This window comes from Momordica charantia (genome assembly GCF_013281855.1).
Source record: "Momordica charantia cultivar OHB3-1 chromosome 6 unlocalized genomic scaffold, Mcharantia_2.0 BLBB01000006.1, whole genome shotgun sequence".
NCBI lineage: Eukaryota > Viridiplantae > Streptophyta > Magnoliopsida > Cucurbitales > Cucurbitaceae > Momordica > Momordica charantia.
The window spans coordinates 29547352-29564622 of NW_028275164.1; the positions used below are offsets into that span (position 1 = coordinate 29547352).

General features: G+C 34.8%; 2 protein-coding genes across 5 annotated transcripts; one reads left to right on the forward strand and one right to left on the reverse strand.

Moving 5' to 3' along the window:
- The first annotated feature begins 1957 nt into the window (after nt 1-1957).
- Nucleotides 1958-6924, forward strand: LOC111025948 (homeobox protein BEL1 homolog). Of its 4 annotated transcripts, XR_015791689.1 has the most exons (7): nt 1958-2193; nt 2581-3573; nt 3663-4054; nt 4133-4202; nt 4692-5431; nt 6286-6449; nt 6578-6924. XR_015791689.1 is itself a non-coding variant. In XM_088125635.1 (6 exons), the coding sequence occupies exons 2-5, from the start codon at nt 2932-2934 to the stop codon at nt 5394-5396; spliced, it is 1809 nt and encodes a 602-aa protein (XP_087981761.1). In that variant the 5' UTR covers nt 1958-2193; nt 2581-2931; the 3' UTR covers nt 5397-5431; nt 6286-6924. The 4 variants fall into 4 exon arrangements, 3 of the variants coding, with proteins under 3 accessions (XP_087981761.1, XP_087981762.1, XP_087981763.1); XM_088125635.1 differs by having other exon boundaries at nt 6286-6924; XM_088125636.1 differs by lacking the exons at nt 6286-6449; nt 6578-6924 and adding an exon at nt 5608-5667.
- Nucleotides 6925-11781: 4857 nt separating this feature from the next.
- LOC111024942 (uncharacterized) lies at nt 11782-14917 on the reverse strand. Its single transcript, XM_088124718.1, has 3 exons — nt 13930-14917; nt 12148-12690; nt 11782-12051 (listed from the first exon to the last, which is right to left on the reverse strand). Exons 1-3 carry the CDS (start codon nt 14767-14769, stop codon nt 11950-11952), a joined length of 1485 nt encoding a protein of 494 aa, XP_087980844.1. The 5' UTR covers nt 14770-14917; the 3' UTR covers nt 11782-11949.
- Between the last annotated feature and the right edge of the window lie 2354 nt (nt 14918-17271).

Sequence of the window (17271 nt, forward strand, 5' to 3'; positions counted from 1 at the left end):
CTACGTCCTACCTTTTTTAATATAGTATAGATGAACTCTTTATTGGAAAAATCAATGTCGCCGTATTGGTTTTGAACTGCACTAATAATAATGTGGAAAACTAAAATTTCCCACTATAAATTCCTTAATTATATATATTAGATGTAGATATTTTTAATTTTTAGTTATTACTATATCAAAGTTTATAATTTACTTGATATTGGTTTTTCAACCGATAGAGATGAAAGTTTGAACCAATAGATTTTTGGTCATATATAAATACATTAATTAATTGAAGTATACTCGGGTGGACTATTAATAAATAATGTTAGATATGACAAAATATAGTTGTAGAGGTGTCCGAAGGCTAACCAGGACAATAACATATTCAACAGATTTTTAACACTCATTAAAGATGAGAACAATTAAAATATAGGACACATAAAAGATATGGTAAAATAAAAGAGGACCTTATATATATGACTTTAGTAAACACCATATATATGATGTGTTATTAGATCAATGGATACGTGTGACACATAAGAATAATAAAAAATACAAATTTGTAACACTTGCCTAGTGATAGTCGCCATTTTTCATTTTCTTTTTTTTTTTTTCTAAATTCAAAATGAGTGTCATGGAGACATATTATAATGTCACATTATGATGTGGCAGAGACATTTGTTCCACACAAACTTATTAAATATATATATATATATATATATGCTCATGAATAATGTATATAATAAGAATAACAAACTTTGTAACATGCCCAATATACAAAATGTCTCCATAAGATTTCAAGATAGTAATAGGTTTTAGATCATGAACTTTTTATATTTGTTTAATAGTTTGATATATATTGTGGTATTAATTTTAGAGTCAATTGTGTATTATCTTATTTTTAAACTCTAAGATCAGACTTATTTATAGTGATTGAATGGTTATCCTTACTTTATATATACATAGGATATAAAAAATTTTATTTGCTTTTTATTTCTTGTTCTAGCATTAAATAAATGCATACTAAATATAACATATATAGTTGAATATTTAATTAATAAATTGAATTGTCATATTAATTCTTTTCAATATTGTTTGATCAGGTTCGAAATCCGTGAAACTCAGATGAGGTGTGTATTGAAATTCGAAATATCTACAAGACAAGGTTAGCACTTCGACGATCAAGTTAGTACACAATCTGATCTATTGCACACACAGAAAGAATAGTCTCACTGTACCTTACATGAGAGGTAGGGATCTCTAGTTATAGAGATTAACTCCGACAGGGCTTCTGATAGTGCTTTAACGGCTCTTCGACACTCCAAAAAATGCAACGTGTTGTTGGAGAATATCATTGTTGCCTTCGTGTCTGTGTGTTCTTCAAGGTTGACATGTAGACAGTTTGTAGATCGCTCAGCTAACATATGTCGAGCTGTCAACACTTGCATCCATCCGAAAAGACGTGGTTGAATTCCCTAAATATTCTATAGTAATTCACCTATCTATAGTAATTCACCTATGATAATGTTGACAGTGGCGTATGAAATTTAAAAAAACGAAAAAGTAGAAATGGTTGTTTTTTTTTTCTAATAAACAATTACCCAACACATGGATACTTTTATTTATTGAAAAAAAGAAGAGAAACAATAACGAATAAACATAAATATCACACCATAGTAGAACCTTCAATTCATGAAACTCATTCATTTCTCAATCCGATCTCACGAGCAACAAAATTCCAAAATCTCCCAACTTTAGACTACACAAACCAACAATTTTCCAACTCGTGAACCAATAACCAAAAGGTTAATCAATCTTTATTTTTGATCTAAAATTAAATATTAATGGAGTATATATATACATAAAGGATGATGGTGACTTAGTAAGCGCGTGGAGTTGGCATATATTTGCAAGAGAGAGGAACTGGAATTGGAATTGGAATTGGAATTGGGTGGAAGGGTTTAATAGAGGAATTAATGAGAATTAGATGGCCAAAAACCAAAGCCATTGGATTGGACCACCTCATCTTCCTCACTCCCTCTTTTTGGGAACCATTCTCTCTCTCCTCTTTTTTTTTCCCCTTTTCCAGTTCTACTTCTACACACCCAAATTCAAAAGCAAAAGAAAAAAAAAGGGAAATTTATGGAACCTATCTCACAGTCTCAGGCATAGAACCACAGGTCGAAGAAGCAGGAGCAGAAGCAGAAGCAGGTCCACTAATCCCCTCTCTCTTTTTCCAGAAACCCATCTGAAAAAGCCTGCCCACAACTCCCACTTGGGAATCACTTCTTGGGATTCGCTCCCCCTTCTCCCTCTCTCTCTCCATCTCTATATCTTACATTATCTACTTTAATTTTCTCATCAAAAACTCTCAACAAAAATAAATTATACATTCTGATTTCATTTGGTTTGATTTCTCGTTTTTGCTCATGTGGGTTGTGGCGGCTCGTTTTAATTCTCCATGATCATTGCTTTCTTCCTCTACTTGCAAAACTGGTTTTAAGTTTCAACTTCTCATCATTTTTCCTTTTTTTATTTTTAATTGTTTGGTACCCAAATAATTGAGGGGAATTATTTATTTATTTATTTTTAATATAGGAAGTCCATTTTGGACGGATTTATCCCACCCTGCATTGACCCATTAAAGCCAGAGAGCGAAAAGAGGAAAAAAAAAAAAACTGTGAGAGAGCTAAAAAAAGAGAGAGAAAGGTTCACAGCAGTACTTCAGATGATGATTATAGCTTCCAGCAGTAGCAGCAGCAGCAGCTCTCAATTCTCATCATGAATAAATATATGAAATCTCAATTCCTTCTTCCATCTCTCTTCCCCCAAAGATTCTTCGCCCACCACCGCCATCTGGGTTAGTCTTTTAACCCATCAAGATCGTTTCTTTTTTCTTTTTAAAGCTTAATCTGCTCTGCTGGTGATTTGGGTCGGATTTCAATTTCTATGGGAGGACAAAAGTCGGAGGACATGGTGGTGGTTTCATCAGCAGGAGGATTTTATTACTCGGAAATGAATTCCAATTCGAATAATAATTCCGGGTTCGGGTTCGGGTTCGAAACGGAGCCCACCGGCGGCGGGGAGTTTCACGATCAGAACATGATGGTGGTTGGGCCATGGGGGCCGACGGCGGCGGCGGCAGACGACAACAGATTCCAGCTTGTTGATGATGCCGAAAATGATTCGTCTGCTTTGAGATGTGTGTTTCCTTGCGAGGGAAATGAGAGGCCAAGCCAAGGCCTTTCTCTCTCTCTCTCTTCCTCTAATCCTTCTTCTATTGGCTTACAATCCTTTGAACTCAGACCACAAAATCAATCTTCCACTGCGGCTATGTTTCAGCTTCGGAATTCAAGATTCTTGGCCCCAGCTCAGAACCTTCTTTGTGAGTTTTGTAGCCTTGGAGAAACAATCACCAATAATAATAACAACAATTCTTCTTCTCCCTCAAAACACAACAACAACAACACATCAATCAAACAGTGGGAATTGGAACATGGGTCTTCTTCTTCCACCAAACTCTCGCTCCACTCCCTCGATTTCGTCGAGTTGCAAAAGCGAAAAAGCAAGCTCTTTTCCATGCTTGAAGAGGTAAACACACAAACCCCACCTCCAAAAAGTGAATAAAAAAACGATCTTTGAAGGTTTGTGGTGAGAAAGTTGTGATTTTTGATATATAGGTGGAGAGACGGTACAGGCAGTACTGCGAGCAGATGAAGGGGGTGGTGGCGGCGTTCGAGGCGGTGGCCGGAAGTGGGGCGGCGAGGGCGTACTCGGCGCTGGCGTCGAAGGCGATGTCGAGGCACTTCCGGTCCTTGAAAGATGGGATCGTGGCCCAAATTCAGGGCGCGAGAAAGGCCATGGGAGAGACAAAGGATAAGGAGGCAGTGGCAGTGGGCAGCACCAGAGGCGAAACGCCGCGGCTGCGAGTGATCGATCAGGCGTTGAGGCAGCACCGAGCCTTCCACCAAATAAGCCTCATGGAGACCCATCCATGGCGCCCCCAGCGTGGCCTCCCCGAACGTTCTGTTTCTGTTCTTCGCGCTTGGCTCTTCGAGCACTTTCTTCACCCGTAATTTCTCACTCTTTCTTCTTCTTCTTCTACTTTTGCTTGTTTTGTTTATTTGTTTGTTAATGTTGTTTACTGAAGCTTTTGCAGGTACCCTAGCGATGTGGATAAACATATTTTAGCTCGCCAAACTGGGCTCTCCAGAAGCCAGGCAAGTCCAAAGTTTTAATTCTTTAAAAAACAAAATAAAAACAAACCCTACACAATAATAATGAGTACAATATATTCCATTCATGATTCAACCACTCTATTATTTTATTCCAGTTTTACATTTTCAATGCGCATAATGCATATATGATCTTCTTCGAAAATCCACTGTTTTATTGTCTTGTCTTTTTTTTTTTTTTTTTTTTTATCATGTCATGGCATGGAAGGGCTTTTGACTTTTTAGACGTTAAAGAACTCATTTTTTTTTCATGAAATGGGTAGTTGTTTTGTTAGAAACTTGGAATGGAATTCGAGATGAAACAAGATGGGGTTCTTTTTTTTTTTTTTTGGGTTTTTTCTGATGAATTTAAAGATGTTTCATTATTAGTAGGGTTGTTTGTTCACGTGGGGAGTAAATTGTGTGGTTTTTTCTTGTCTTGTGTGTTTGTTTCGTAGTTATATTTGTAACTTTTTGGTTCTGGTTTTTGGTTAGGTGTCGAATTGGTTCATTAATGCGAGAGTGAGGCTGTGGAAGCCGATGGTGGAGGAGATGTACTTGGAAGAGACTAAGGAACAAGAGCAAGAGATCAATAACAACAACAACAATTTCAACAACTCTTCAGACGGGGTGGCGGATTTCGACGACGACATCGATGGTCATCATCGGCCGATGATCCCGACACGGCTGGAGGATCAAAAGCCAACGCCGGACCAACTCCTCAGAATAGACTCGGAATGCCTCTCTTCAATCATCTCGGACAAGAATGTCTCCAGAACCACCAAGGCCCAACAAAACCATCACCAGCAGCTCCAAAGCCATGGCTTCGGGCGAGTCCCCACCGATGCATTCGGCACGGTCGAGCTCGACTTCTCGTCGTACAACCACCACTCCGGCAGCGGTGGAGTTTCATTCCTCAGCAACAACAACAATCAACACTTCAACAACCGCGGCGGCGGCGGCGGGGTGTCGTTGACATTAGGGTTACAGCAGCATGCAACAGGCGGCGGGAACGGGGGCGGAGGGGTGAGCATTGCCTTCTCACCGGCAGCAGCGGCACAGAGCTCCCTTTTCTTCCCAAGAGAGCAGATGGAAGAATGCCAACCAGTTCAATACTCGCTCTTAGATGGAGAAACTCAGAATAATCTTCCATACAGAAACTTGATGGGTGCTCAGTTGCTCCATGACTTGGCCGGATAAAGGAAATCAAAAGGACCAGTGGTTTAAATTTTTAGGTATACATAACCAATAGCTTCAATACTCCATACATAATATACATAAATTTAAGCTTATTATATACTTGGGGGGCCTAGATTATTAATTAATTAGCCTAGCAGCTAAGCTACGGTAGATTTGTTCACTCTTTCAATTCTCCATCTCCTTCAAACGTGACACTTATTACTGTGTGTAGATTTTTCAGGTGAAATTTGAATGGGAATGGGAGATGATGATTATGATATGGTTATACAAATGGTTGATCTCTCTCTATTGAAATGTGTGGTTGGCGATATTGGGATATTGAGGGAATTTGTGTGGCTGAAAGTTCAATATTGAATATTCAAAAGGTCTTTAAAGGGGTTGAAGGGGAGGGGGAAATTTAATCGGATTGGATCATCATAGTTTTGGTGGTGGTGGTGGTGGACCATATCTTTGCAAATTGAGTATGATTGTTCGAGCAAAAGCGAATTAGCATATATATGGTGACCTTTGTAATCGATCTTTTAGCTTTGAGGATGGCCTTTTGCCCATCCCTTACCTCTTTCTAATATAATCTTGTGGTTTGCTTGTTCCAACAAGTGGCTATCGATGTTGATCGAAGAAGAAAATTAACTTCGACGGTAAATGTTGATGAAGTGAAACAAGAAGAGAAAAATGTATTTGTGTGTTTTTCCAGTGCTTCTCTATAGTTTACGAGTTTTCTCGTGGTTTTGTGTTTTTGATAATTCAATCGATCCGTCTTGTAGGAAAGAGAGGATCTTTAGCTGATGTAGAACTTTGGTTTGACTCCTAACACTAACCAGGACTTTAAGGTTGTCCAACACTTACTTGAGTACTTTGAGATCGTTTTTGTTGGTTTGTTTTCTCGTAGATTTTGTTGGGATTGGTAGAGCCAAAACAATAGAAGATCGGAGAAGAAGAGGAATGAATTGAAGTGTGGCTGCAGAAACCTTGCTCGCTGGAGCACAACATTGAGGCACTGTAGAGAGCATCTCAATGCAGTCAAAATTAGAACAAAAACACGAAGGTGTGCGGGTGAGCATCTATCGCTACAAAATTCATAGCCTCGAGGGGCTATGGACAATGTCTCAATGCTACGACGATTTTCCCTTATATACATTAGTTTTGTTTTATGTTAATTATTATGTTGTTGCATAATTAAGTGGCGGCTGAAAAGTGTCGTTGCACTAAAATAAGAGGAAGAGCGTTTGCAGCTTTAAAGAAGATCGAGATCCTGGGGTTGTAGAGCAATGTGAGCAACCAGTTCTTGTGAGTATTGTGAGGTTTTCCATTCCTCGTATTTCTAACCTCGTATTGTTGTAGTTCCTAAGAGCTATGTGATTTTTGTTGAAGCATCTAGAATTGATAGATTATTGTATGCCCATTGTACCAATCCCATTATAGTAGAACCCGTGTGTAGCGGAAGACTGGACGTAGCCATAGTTTGTGAATTATAAACTTTGTGTCGTTTGTGTTTTCTCTACATATATATTCTCTCATCGTGTGGTTAGATTTAGTTTTCACGGAATAACTGGGGAGGGGAAAAAATTCTTGGTAATTACTTTTTCCAACAAGTGATATCTGTAAGGTTTAGCATCATGGGATCCCGTGGACAGTCCAACTTTGAAGAGATTTTAAGATTTGACAGGGAGAGTTTTGGATTTTGAAAGATGCAAGTGAAGAATCTTCTCACGTATAAGAAGATGCACCATACTCTGAAAGAACAACAAATTGGGATGACAAACAAAGCTTAGTTGGAGGTGGATGAACAGATCGTAGCAATTATCAGGTTGTGATTATCTGATGAACATGGCAAGTCGTGGTGAATGAGATGATGGTGACAGGACTGATGAAGACATTGACACGCAGATATTAAAAACCCTCTGCCAACGCAAGGTATTTATTATCGCGAGATACTTTAATATTCATATGAAAAATCGTTTACCAACGTAACAACAAAGTATATCATTTGCAAAATTTTAACACAAATTTTGTATATACACAATGGAAACCTTTTAATACAAACTCATGGTTACATTTCAATAACTTTAATCAATAAAGTGTCATGGTAACATTTTGATATAAATAAATAAGAAAACGAACATTTCAAAAGTACAGGGGATTGAAATGAAAGAAAAGTTAGAAAGTATATTAATTAAAATAATCGTTCATAGACCAAAATTAACAAAAGTGAAAAGTACGAGAAGAAAATAGTATTTAAACTTAATATCTTAAGAAATTCACTATGAACAGGTTTCGTAACGTTCTCATTTCTTGTTTATGTTTCTTCCTTTATAATATAAATAAAATAAAATTGCATGACCCTCAACACTCATATATTCAAGAATAATAAAAATATACTTATTTATATTTTGTAATAAATTAGAAACCGGAACAAGAAAGAAGAAACTTAGGGCCTGTCTGGTAACGTTTCCGTTTCTTGTTTTTGCTTCTTCATTTTTAATAAAGAAAAATAAATTGCATGACCCCAACGTCCATGAATTCAAGTGCGATAAAACAATTCTTATTTATGTTTTGGAACAAATTGGAAACAAGAGTTGTTTTCAAAATAAATATGTTTAATAACTCTTTTAGTGTTCCTAGTTTCCAAATACCAATTTGGGCATGGAAAGGATCGAATTGTGGACGTGGGGAGTATGTGATGGTCCAAGAATGTCTCCAGAACCACCAACTAAAAAGGGATCAATTTTTGGACATTCTAGAAACGACAAACAAGATTGACTATCAAATATGTCTATTTCTCAAAAAATGAGAAACATGAGCGTTACCAAACAAGCACTAACTAATCTAGTTCTTATTTGTTTTTCCCGCCTAAATCTGTTGTACAATACAGTAATCTGTCAATGGGCCTAAACAGGTTAAGCCCAGTTAAAGGTCGAAACGAACGGGCTTTAACAAATACGAAGCCCAATCCAAATAACAAAGAAGCCACGGTGTAAGTTTTCAATGCGGCTCATTTTATAATTTTTATCTACCATTAATTGTCTTAATTATTAGCTCACTCTAAATAATTTTTATTAATTATTTGAATTAAAAAATTGAAGGTAAATCTTCATTTCAATGCAAACATTGATTTATCTAAAGAAATGAAGTAGAAGTTGGATTTGAGTACAGTTAATCGTTTTCAATTTTTATTTTTGTAGGACTTTTGTGTAATTTCCAAGTAAGAAGCTTAATGGTCTATTTGTGATAATTTAATGGTACAACTCTTATAGATGAAGCATGATTTATTACCATTTTTTTAGTTTCTACTGATTGAGTTATAAGTTATATTAGTATTTTCTGAGTTTTAAAAAATAGTTTCTGAAATTATAAATTTTAAAGATGACAGTGTAACAATGAAGTCAGATTTTTGCAAATTTTCATTTAAAAAGGAGTCAAAGTTTGCAGTCCCAATATAATATGTAGATTTTATTTTAATAGCTTTCAAAATATATATTAAATGATTATTTCATGTAAATAAAACATTTCCAATTAAAAGCAGATATTACTAATCGGCCATAATTTAGTTGTAATAATATATAAAAAAATCTAAAATCCTTCGAGAAAGAAAATCATTTCAAAATAAATTAAAAATATATATTATAGTTAGAGAATCCAGTCTAATTCCTATTTTTAAAAATTTAAATACTATTTTGTTCCTTTTTAGTATCTTTCAAAATGTCTATTTTGACTAAAAAAATGTTCATTTTGACTCATATTTTAAAAAGGTTGATTTCGGTCCTTACATTTTCAACTTTTATTTATTTTAGTATTTGTAATTTCAAAACGTCTACATTTAAAATGTGATTATTTTGGTATCTATTTATAAAATTTTATAAATAATAAAGTGGAGCACATATACATAAAATTATGACTATATCTAGTAAACGAAGTATCATGCTAAAATTTTAATTTAAATAAATGAAATATAAAAATAAAAGAATCAAAATGAACGCTTAATATTTCAAAAATATAGTAATTAAAATAAATAAAAACTAAAAATATAGAAATTTAAATAAATATTTTAAAAATACATCAACTAATAAAACTCAAAGCTACCTAAACAAATGTGTGTATGTATATATATAAAATATAAACCTTTTTAACAACTTAGAATGATTGATGCCACGTCTCCTTTGAGAGCAATCAATTTTTGAGATAAGTTTATCTTTATTTCTTTTCAAAGAGAGCCGTTGAACTACTTCTTTATGATAACGATTTAACAAATCTAACCCACACATATATTTATAATATCTCTCAATTTCCAAGATAAAAAAATGGACTTCCACCATAGTTCAATTACATTTTTTTCCTTACGTGCAAACTCATAACTTTGATGATATATGTCAATTTCTGCTCGAGTTTTACTTTAGTTAGGATTTCTCATTTTCTCTCTTTAGTTTAGTTCCTACTATTAGATTTCATAGTTTGTTGCTTAGTTAATTAATTTTTTTTAGTAACTCACAATCTCATAATTGGAAATAGATACCAATACGGTTTAACTAAGTTCATGTTGACCTTAGTTAATTAGTTGATCCCTCTTATTTTCCAGTTACATATTCTAACTAATTACTATCTCAAATATATTTAATTAGACTTTTCTTTAGTAATGAAGTGGTGCAAGATTATTTACTCTCTTGTTCAATATAGTATCAGAGTAGGAGGTACAATGCTTTGGATCCGGTACTATGCTTTAGATATTGTGCAAATTTTTAAATCCACATAAGAATATTAAATATCTTATAAGTGATTAAATTTACCATAATTTATTAGTTTAAACTTTTAGGTTCATTAATTTGTTTAATAGTTACTATTGAATTCCAGAGTTCCTTTGTAGTACCATAGGTATAAGTGGAGATTAGAATTTACGTAGTTTAAAGATATATAATTTGATCAATTGAGTTATGTTCAAGTCAAACATTTTAATTTGAGATTATTTAGTCTATATTTAGTATCAAAGTTGGTAAAAACCGAATGAAAATCAAAGTTACAAACTTACAAAGGCTTAGACCATAAGAACTGTCTTTTTTTTTTTTTTTTGTAAGTGTTGATTCATGTTGAGTTTAGTTGAAGATTAGAAATTTTATTGACATTTGAAGTCTGATTTGATCTAAAATGAAAGTGAAGACAAACAATAACAACAGCGCAATTAATACCATATAAAAAGGAAATTATTTGAATATATTTGAGTTAGATTTTTTGTTTTTAAACATGATTTGTAAAGCGTATTTATCTTGTTTGGAATGATATTCTCAGATTCATGTTAGCATATTAACATACATGTTTGAAGATCATGTCATCTATCGATCAACATAAGTAATAGAATAATAAAGATTAAAATAATTATTTATTAACAAATGGAGCATATTTTAATTGGTAAGTTAAGATATATATCCTCAATCAAATGGTTGTAGATTTGAATTTCCACTTCTACACATGGTTGAACAAAAAAAAAGGTGATTAATTGAACTTTTTGGAAAAAAATTAAACTTCGAGATAAAAAGGCAAATGGATGACTATTTTATTTTTTTTAGTACAACAATTTGAGGATATGGAAGATTAGTATATGCCAGTACCCTCGTATTCTAAAGTATCTCTACAATGGTATGATATTGTCTACTTTGTGTATAACTCTCACGGTTTAATTTTTTGCTTCATCCAAAGGGTCTCATATCAATCGGAGATAATTGTCATCACCTATATACAATAAATCACCCTCTTTCCTAATTAATATGGAACGTTTTTTTTTACACTCTACAAATCCAACATAAACTAATGGTTGAAATAATGCAGTTACATTCTTCGATTGTTTCTTTCTAGTATATTATGACAATGAATCCAAAAATTCAAACGTACACAAACATATTTAAATTATTAGCCAAATTATTTATAAAAAAAAAGTTTTTCAAAACTATTTTTTCTTAGCTTTCCAAATTGATTTTGAAAATGTTAATAAACTCTATGTAACAATTCAATTTCTTAATTATTAAAAACAATCCCACAAAAATGAAATGAATATTAAACGAGGCCTAATTAATTACATTACATGTCATCTTTTGTTTATTTACCCTAGAATCAATCTTTCAAAATTGCATGCCATATTATGTCTTTCCTTAAAATCACTCTCTCAAAGAAACTCCAAGTTGCTCGACAACCTTATTCTTCACAAATCAAACAATTTCAAAAATATTTTGAATATCTCTCACCATAGCCAACAAATTATGTCACACTAAATATATATAATTAACTTCCTCAGAAGCTGACCTTTCAAAATCTATATTTCCTTAAATCTGTTGCAGGTCTCCCACTTCGAATTATTATTCATTTTATAATAAACTTTCATTCCAAATCCGACACCCACCACTGGAAAGAACTATTGAATATTATATATATATATATATATATATATATATATAAAGTAATCAAATACAACCTTAATCTTACTCTACATTCAAATCCATGGTGGACAACTAATCAACCAAAAAAAGGATAATCTAATAATTAAAAAAAAATAATTAGAACGAATTTAAAATTATACTTCACTGATTTCACCTTCCCTGCATACTCCCACTTCCACCATCATTGTCTTCTTCTCCTTCGTTCTCCTCACTCTGCAACAATTTCTTCTCGGAGACTGACCAAAAACATGAACAAAATCACTCAATTACACTTAAAAATGACATCTTTTTCAAGTTTCTTGCTATTAAACATCACAATACCCAATACTCACCCTGTCCCACAAGTTGGGGTCTGGTTTCTTCACAACCTTCACAATGTCGATGCTCGCCGGGCTCGGGCTCTTCCACTTGCATGTCGGTTGGGGCACGCGGTGTCGGGTGTACTTGCTGACTGTTAGCCCGGTCGTCGAGTTCATTCGGGCGTCCGAGAAGTAAAACAAGAAGGCCTTTTGGCAGGGGTTTCGGCTGACGGGTCGGGTGTTGAATGCATAGGCGGTGTAATCCGCGCGTCGGTACCAATTGAGGAATGTTCTGGCTGGCATTTCGACCTCCCGCGGTGACATAATGCCGCGGAAGACCTGGATGGCGAACCCCCAGGAGACGGACACGGTCCAGGTTTTGGACTTGTGGTAGCATATGGACTGCTGCATTAGCCCCGCGGAGTCGAGATCCATTGGAATTTTGAGACGTTGGAGGGCCTGGAGGCGTGTGGCATTCGGGAAGATCGGCTCGACGACGTCGAGGTGGTGTAGCGACACCAGCGGCGTGATCGGGTGAGCTGCGAGTAGCCCGAATAGATTTCCATACACATCATACTGATTGATTCAATTCAATTCAGACCAAGAAAAAAGGATTCAGTAAAAATTACAATACACGCAGAAGAAGTTCAAAAGAAGTACAGGACAATAGACAAAGATGGATTATTTGATTTCTTTGTTCGAATCAGGGACACGTGGCACTGTCTGACAACCGTTTGTTTTTATGACAGGTCTTGTCTTTTCGACAAGGTGGGTCCCACCCCATACCAAATAGTAGATCTTCGGCGACTTTTGAGTTTTCCCTTTTTTTTCTTGTGTATCATTTTAATAAAGAAACTTAATTTGACTTTTTTTTTTTTTTTTGTCTATTTAACTACTTGAATTTACAAATACCATTGAATTGAGCCTATGATTTGAGTTGGTGTAAATACTATCTGATATTGGCAGTTTTAACTTCCATTTATTTGGTTCATTTTAATATCTGTATTTTTTAAAAAGTAGTCAATTTGATCTTAAAATTAGTAAGAAAATAATAAGATGAAAACAAAAACCATCAATTTATTAAAATATAAGGACCAAAATAAAATGAAGGTACATGAATCCAAAGATATAAATACCGATGGTATTAAACCATTTGAGTTTTATCCCTATAATTTGAATATTTTAATTTAGTTTAAAGGATTTGATATAATCTCACAAAACGTGACACATAATCTATTTATTTATCTGATTATGAATTGTTGGTTTTCATTCACCTAATTATACTACCATACTATAATGGGATCTCGGGCCGAAATTGAATCTTTAAAAATTATATTTTGATCTGTATATCCATAGAGAAGTATTTTAATTCCTAAGTTAATTATTTAAGAGAGAGATTCTAAATTCCTCAACCCCCAAGGATTCTATGACTAAAAAATGTGTGATGTCAGAATTAAATCCTTGACCCAGGCGGCCTCGGGAGCACCATAACTCGGTTAATGACTCGGTATAACTCGGTCCATCCCGGCACTAATGAAAAAATGCGCCCCAACAAAAACAGTTCCCAATTGTCCAGATGGCGAAACAAACCACAAAAATCCCCAAAAAAAAAAAATGAAAGAAAAAACCGTAAAAATCACCGACAAATATGAAAACGAATTAGACTAAAAAACCCAACATTTTTAAGATTCATTTTAATTAATTAGGAGCTTGAAAAATTTTTAGTTTTCGATGGGGGTATTATAGACAAAATGTAGAAGTAGCCACAACTCAAAACACACGGGCATGTGAATAATTTAATAAAAAGAAACGGACCTGGTGAAAACCGAGTTGTTTAGTGAGTGGGACACCGAGTTCGGCCATGCAAGCCTGCATCCGGTCATCGGAGCCGTACAGGCCGGGGTACCTCTGGATGCACCTGTCCTGCATTTTAACGAGCGCCGCCGCCAAGGGGTAGCTGATGGCGAAGCCGCCGCCTCCGTAGGCCATGGAGTAGGAGAAGTAGATGTTCTGGAGGTGGCTCTCGGAGGAGCTTCCGATGTAGTAGAACTGGTTATGATCGTAATTCCTGAGCACCCTGAGCAGATTCTCCGTCACGAAAACGGTGTCGTCGTCCCCCATCACGAACCACCGCACGCCCTCCAGCCCCAGCCGGAACGTCTCCGATACGATTCGGGAGATCCGAATCGCCGACCGGTGCCCCTGCCGGTTCCTGTAGGCGAACTTGGAGGTGTCGCCGGAGATCCTGATCGGCGGGAGGCCGTGGTCGTTCCCGGCGGGATTGGGGTTCCGGTCGAGCCAGACAATGCCCCTCATTTCCCTGGGGCGGAACCAGAGCTTGATGTAGTCCTTGCGCTGGTCCCAGAGCTTGGCGGAGGCGGCGATGCCGAAGACGACGTGTCGGAGGTCCGTCGGCGGCGGAGGAGGGGGGAGAAGAGAGGTGAGATTGGCGAGTCGATTTGAGGATGGGTGGTGGGGGCAGGCGCGTGAGGAGGAGAGGAGTTTGAGGGTGTAGAGGATGTAGGTGAAGGAGACGAAGAAGATGAGGAAGAGGAGGAGCTTAGAGGAGGGTCTGGAATGGGAATTCAGACCGGGAATGTGGATTCCGGTTGGGCTTTTCATCTGATCCCACAAAACTTTCTCGGAATCTTTCATTTCCCCAAATTTGAACACACGATTTGGGAATTGGGAAATTGGGGGAAGAAGAAGAAGAAGAGGGAGTTGCAGAGGAAATGGTAAAGGCGAGTGTCAGCGACAGAGCTCCATCATAGGGCTTTTTTTTTCTTCGATTGGACGGTTCAGATGATCCGTGGTGGGCCTGGGTCGCGAAGGGTTTTCATCGGACGGTGGTGGGTGGATCGGTATTCATGAGGGCGCTGTAGAGAATTATTATTATTATTATTATTATTATTATTTTGTTTTTAATTTTCTGGAATAAATCGGCTAGTTTACCTGGGGATGGATTGTAGACGGACAGTCCTCATCTAGGGGCTCTATTAACTGATTTAAATTACAAAATTAAGCTCCAAATTATTTGGTCTTTTTTTTTTTTTTTAATTTAGCGGTTCAAAATTAAGTTTGGGTTAAATTACCGATTTAATCCTCGATTTTCAGAGATTTTAAAAGTTTTGTATTTTTTAATATTGTGTTTAATAGTTTGTTAAGTTATTAGATATTTTTCAAATTTCATAAATTTATTAAATGTAATATTAAATTTTAGTATCCGAAGAGCCATAGCATTTGAATTATATGTTTATTAAGTTTATGAATTTTTAGAATTGTCTGTATTAAATTTATTGGAAATGAAATTGAAAATTTAGTGGTTTGTTAAACAAATAATTGAAAGTTGTAATTTATTGGAAGAAATTGAAAATTTAGTGATTTGTTAAACAAATAATTGAAAGTTGTAATTTAACCTTTAAGTGAATTTACTACTCAAATTTAGTGTTTCTGTTCCCCTAAAAGAAACTTTTAAAAATTTATATTTCTTGTTTTTGTTAAAGAAAAATTGTAGGTTAAATTACGAATTTGGTAATTACATTATCTTGGATATAGTCTTTAAAGTTTTAAAATTTTTAAATTTAATCTTTTGTAGCTTGTAGTTTGGTCAAATCTTAAAAATTATATGCCAATGTGAGCATCAATGAAGACACGAAATCAAAAGTTCAAATCTACCTACCCATATTTGTTGTATTAAAAAAATCTTACAAATTTTCTCTACTATTATAAGTCATTACGATATTGAATATGTGATATTTGAAAACTAGAAGGTGTTTTTTACTTCTAATTGTCATCTTGAGCATTAGAATTTAAGTCGGGTTAAAAAATAGGCACAAAAAAAAGTGTATTTTCAAATGAGTACTGAATAACTTAAAGACTGTTGATCTATGATTTGGATTCAAGCACTGAAATTGAATGTCCTCCTGGACACCTACACACATAATAATGATGCACACGGTGTGGTGCTAAAGTCCAACACATTCCAATGCCTAATTTAGAAAAAGGATTTAGTTGAGAATTTCTAGAGCGCACTTTTGCTCCGAGGAATTTTATTGGGTTGACTCAGATGGAACGACTCAACCAAGTTCATGTAACTCGACCTAGTTTGGTTGAGTGGTCTAGCCCAAGCAGCTTGACCTTGATGGCTCAACCCACATGTGACATCACTAAAGAAGTCCGGGTAAACCTAGTACGGTGATTTCATTCATAGAAACAATGGATGAGATTTTAATAAATTATAATGATGGCATTAAAATTAAATCCAAACATAAGCACCCAATCACCCAAATTGAACTTAGTTTTTCGGAAAAAATTGGCTATAATTTTGAGATTGCTTTATATAATACATTGCATGAAGAGGAATTTAGAGAATTTAAATGCTTTATCAATCAATGAGACAGCTAAAAGTGACTTTTTCTTTTGGTTATTATTATCTTTTTTGAGTCATTTTGTATTAAATTCAACTTATATAAATTCTATTAATATAAATTGGACAGTATAGCTAATTATGAACGAAATAAAATGAAAAATGTAAAACTAACATATTAACGAGGGGTTGGTTTAAGCTTTACGCAAGAATCTTATGACATGGAATTAATGAGTGTTCCGATTGGCACATAATACTTCTAGATTTTTAATTAATTAAATAATTTTCAAGGTGTTAATAATTTTTTGTTTTTTAATTTAAGATATCTTTCCTATTTTCGATATTTCGAAAAAGTTTAATCCCTCTCCCCTTCATTATTCAATCACCATAATTATTCCATAAAAAAACGTTTTTAAGATGTAAGCCAAAGTTTAAAATTTAAAAGTAATAAAAATTTTGTTTACTTTGAGCCATTATCATCTACATTTGTCAACTTTTAACTTCCTATGCTTCCCAATATTATGAATTTCTAAAAAAGAGATTAATCAATTTTTGTTTTGGCTCTTTGAACCTTTTAACCAAAAGAATTTAAAAACAATTTTTTGGTGCACTAAAATGAAGATAAAAAGTTTTCTAAAATAGCTTTCTTTTTCTTCTTCTTCTTTTTTTCTTTTACTATATGCTTACTTTTAAAATTTTTTTTTTCCCATTAAAGCTGTAATATTCGATATAGAAATGAATTAAAGAAAAGAGTGTCCATTCAAAGCTTTTTTCTTTCATCATTGTAATTA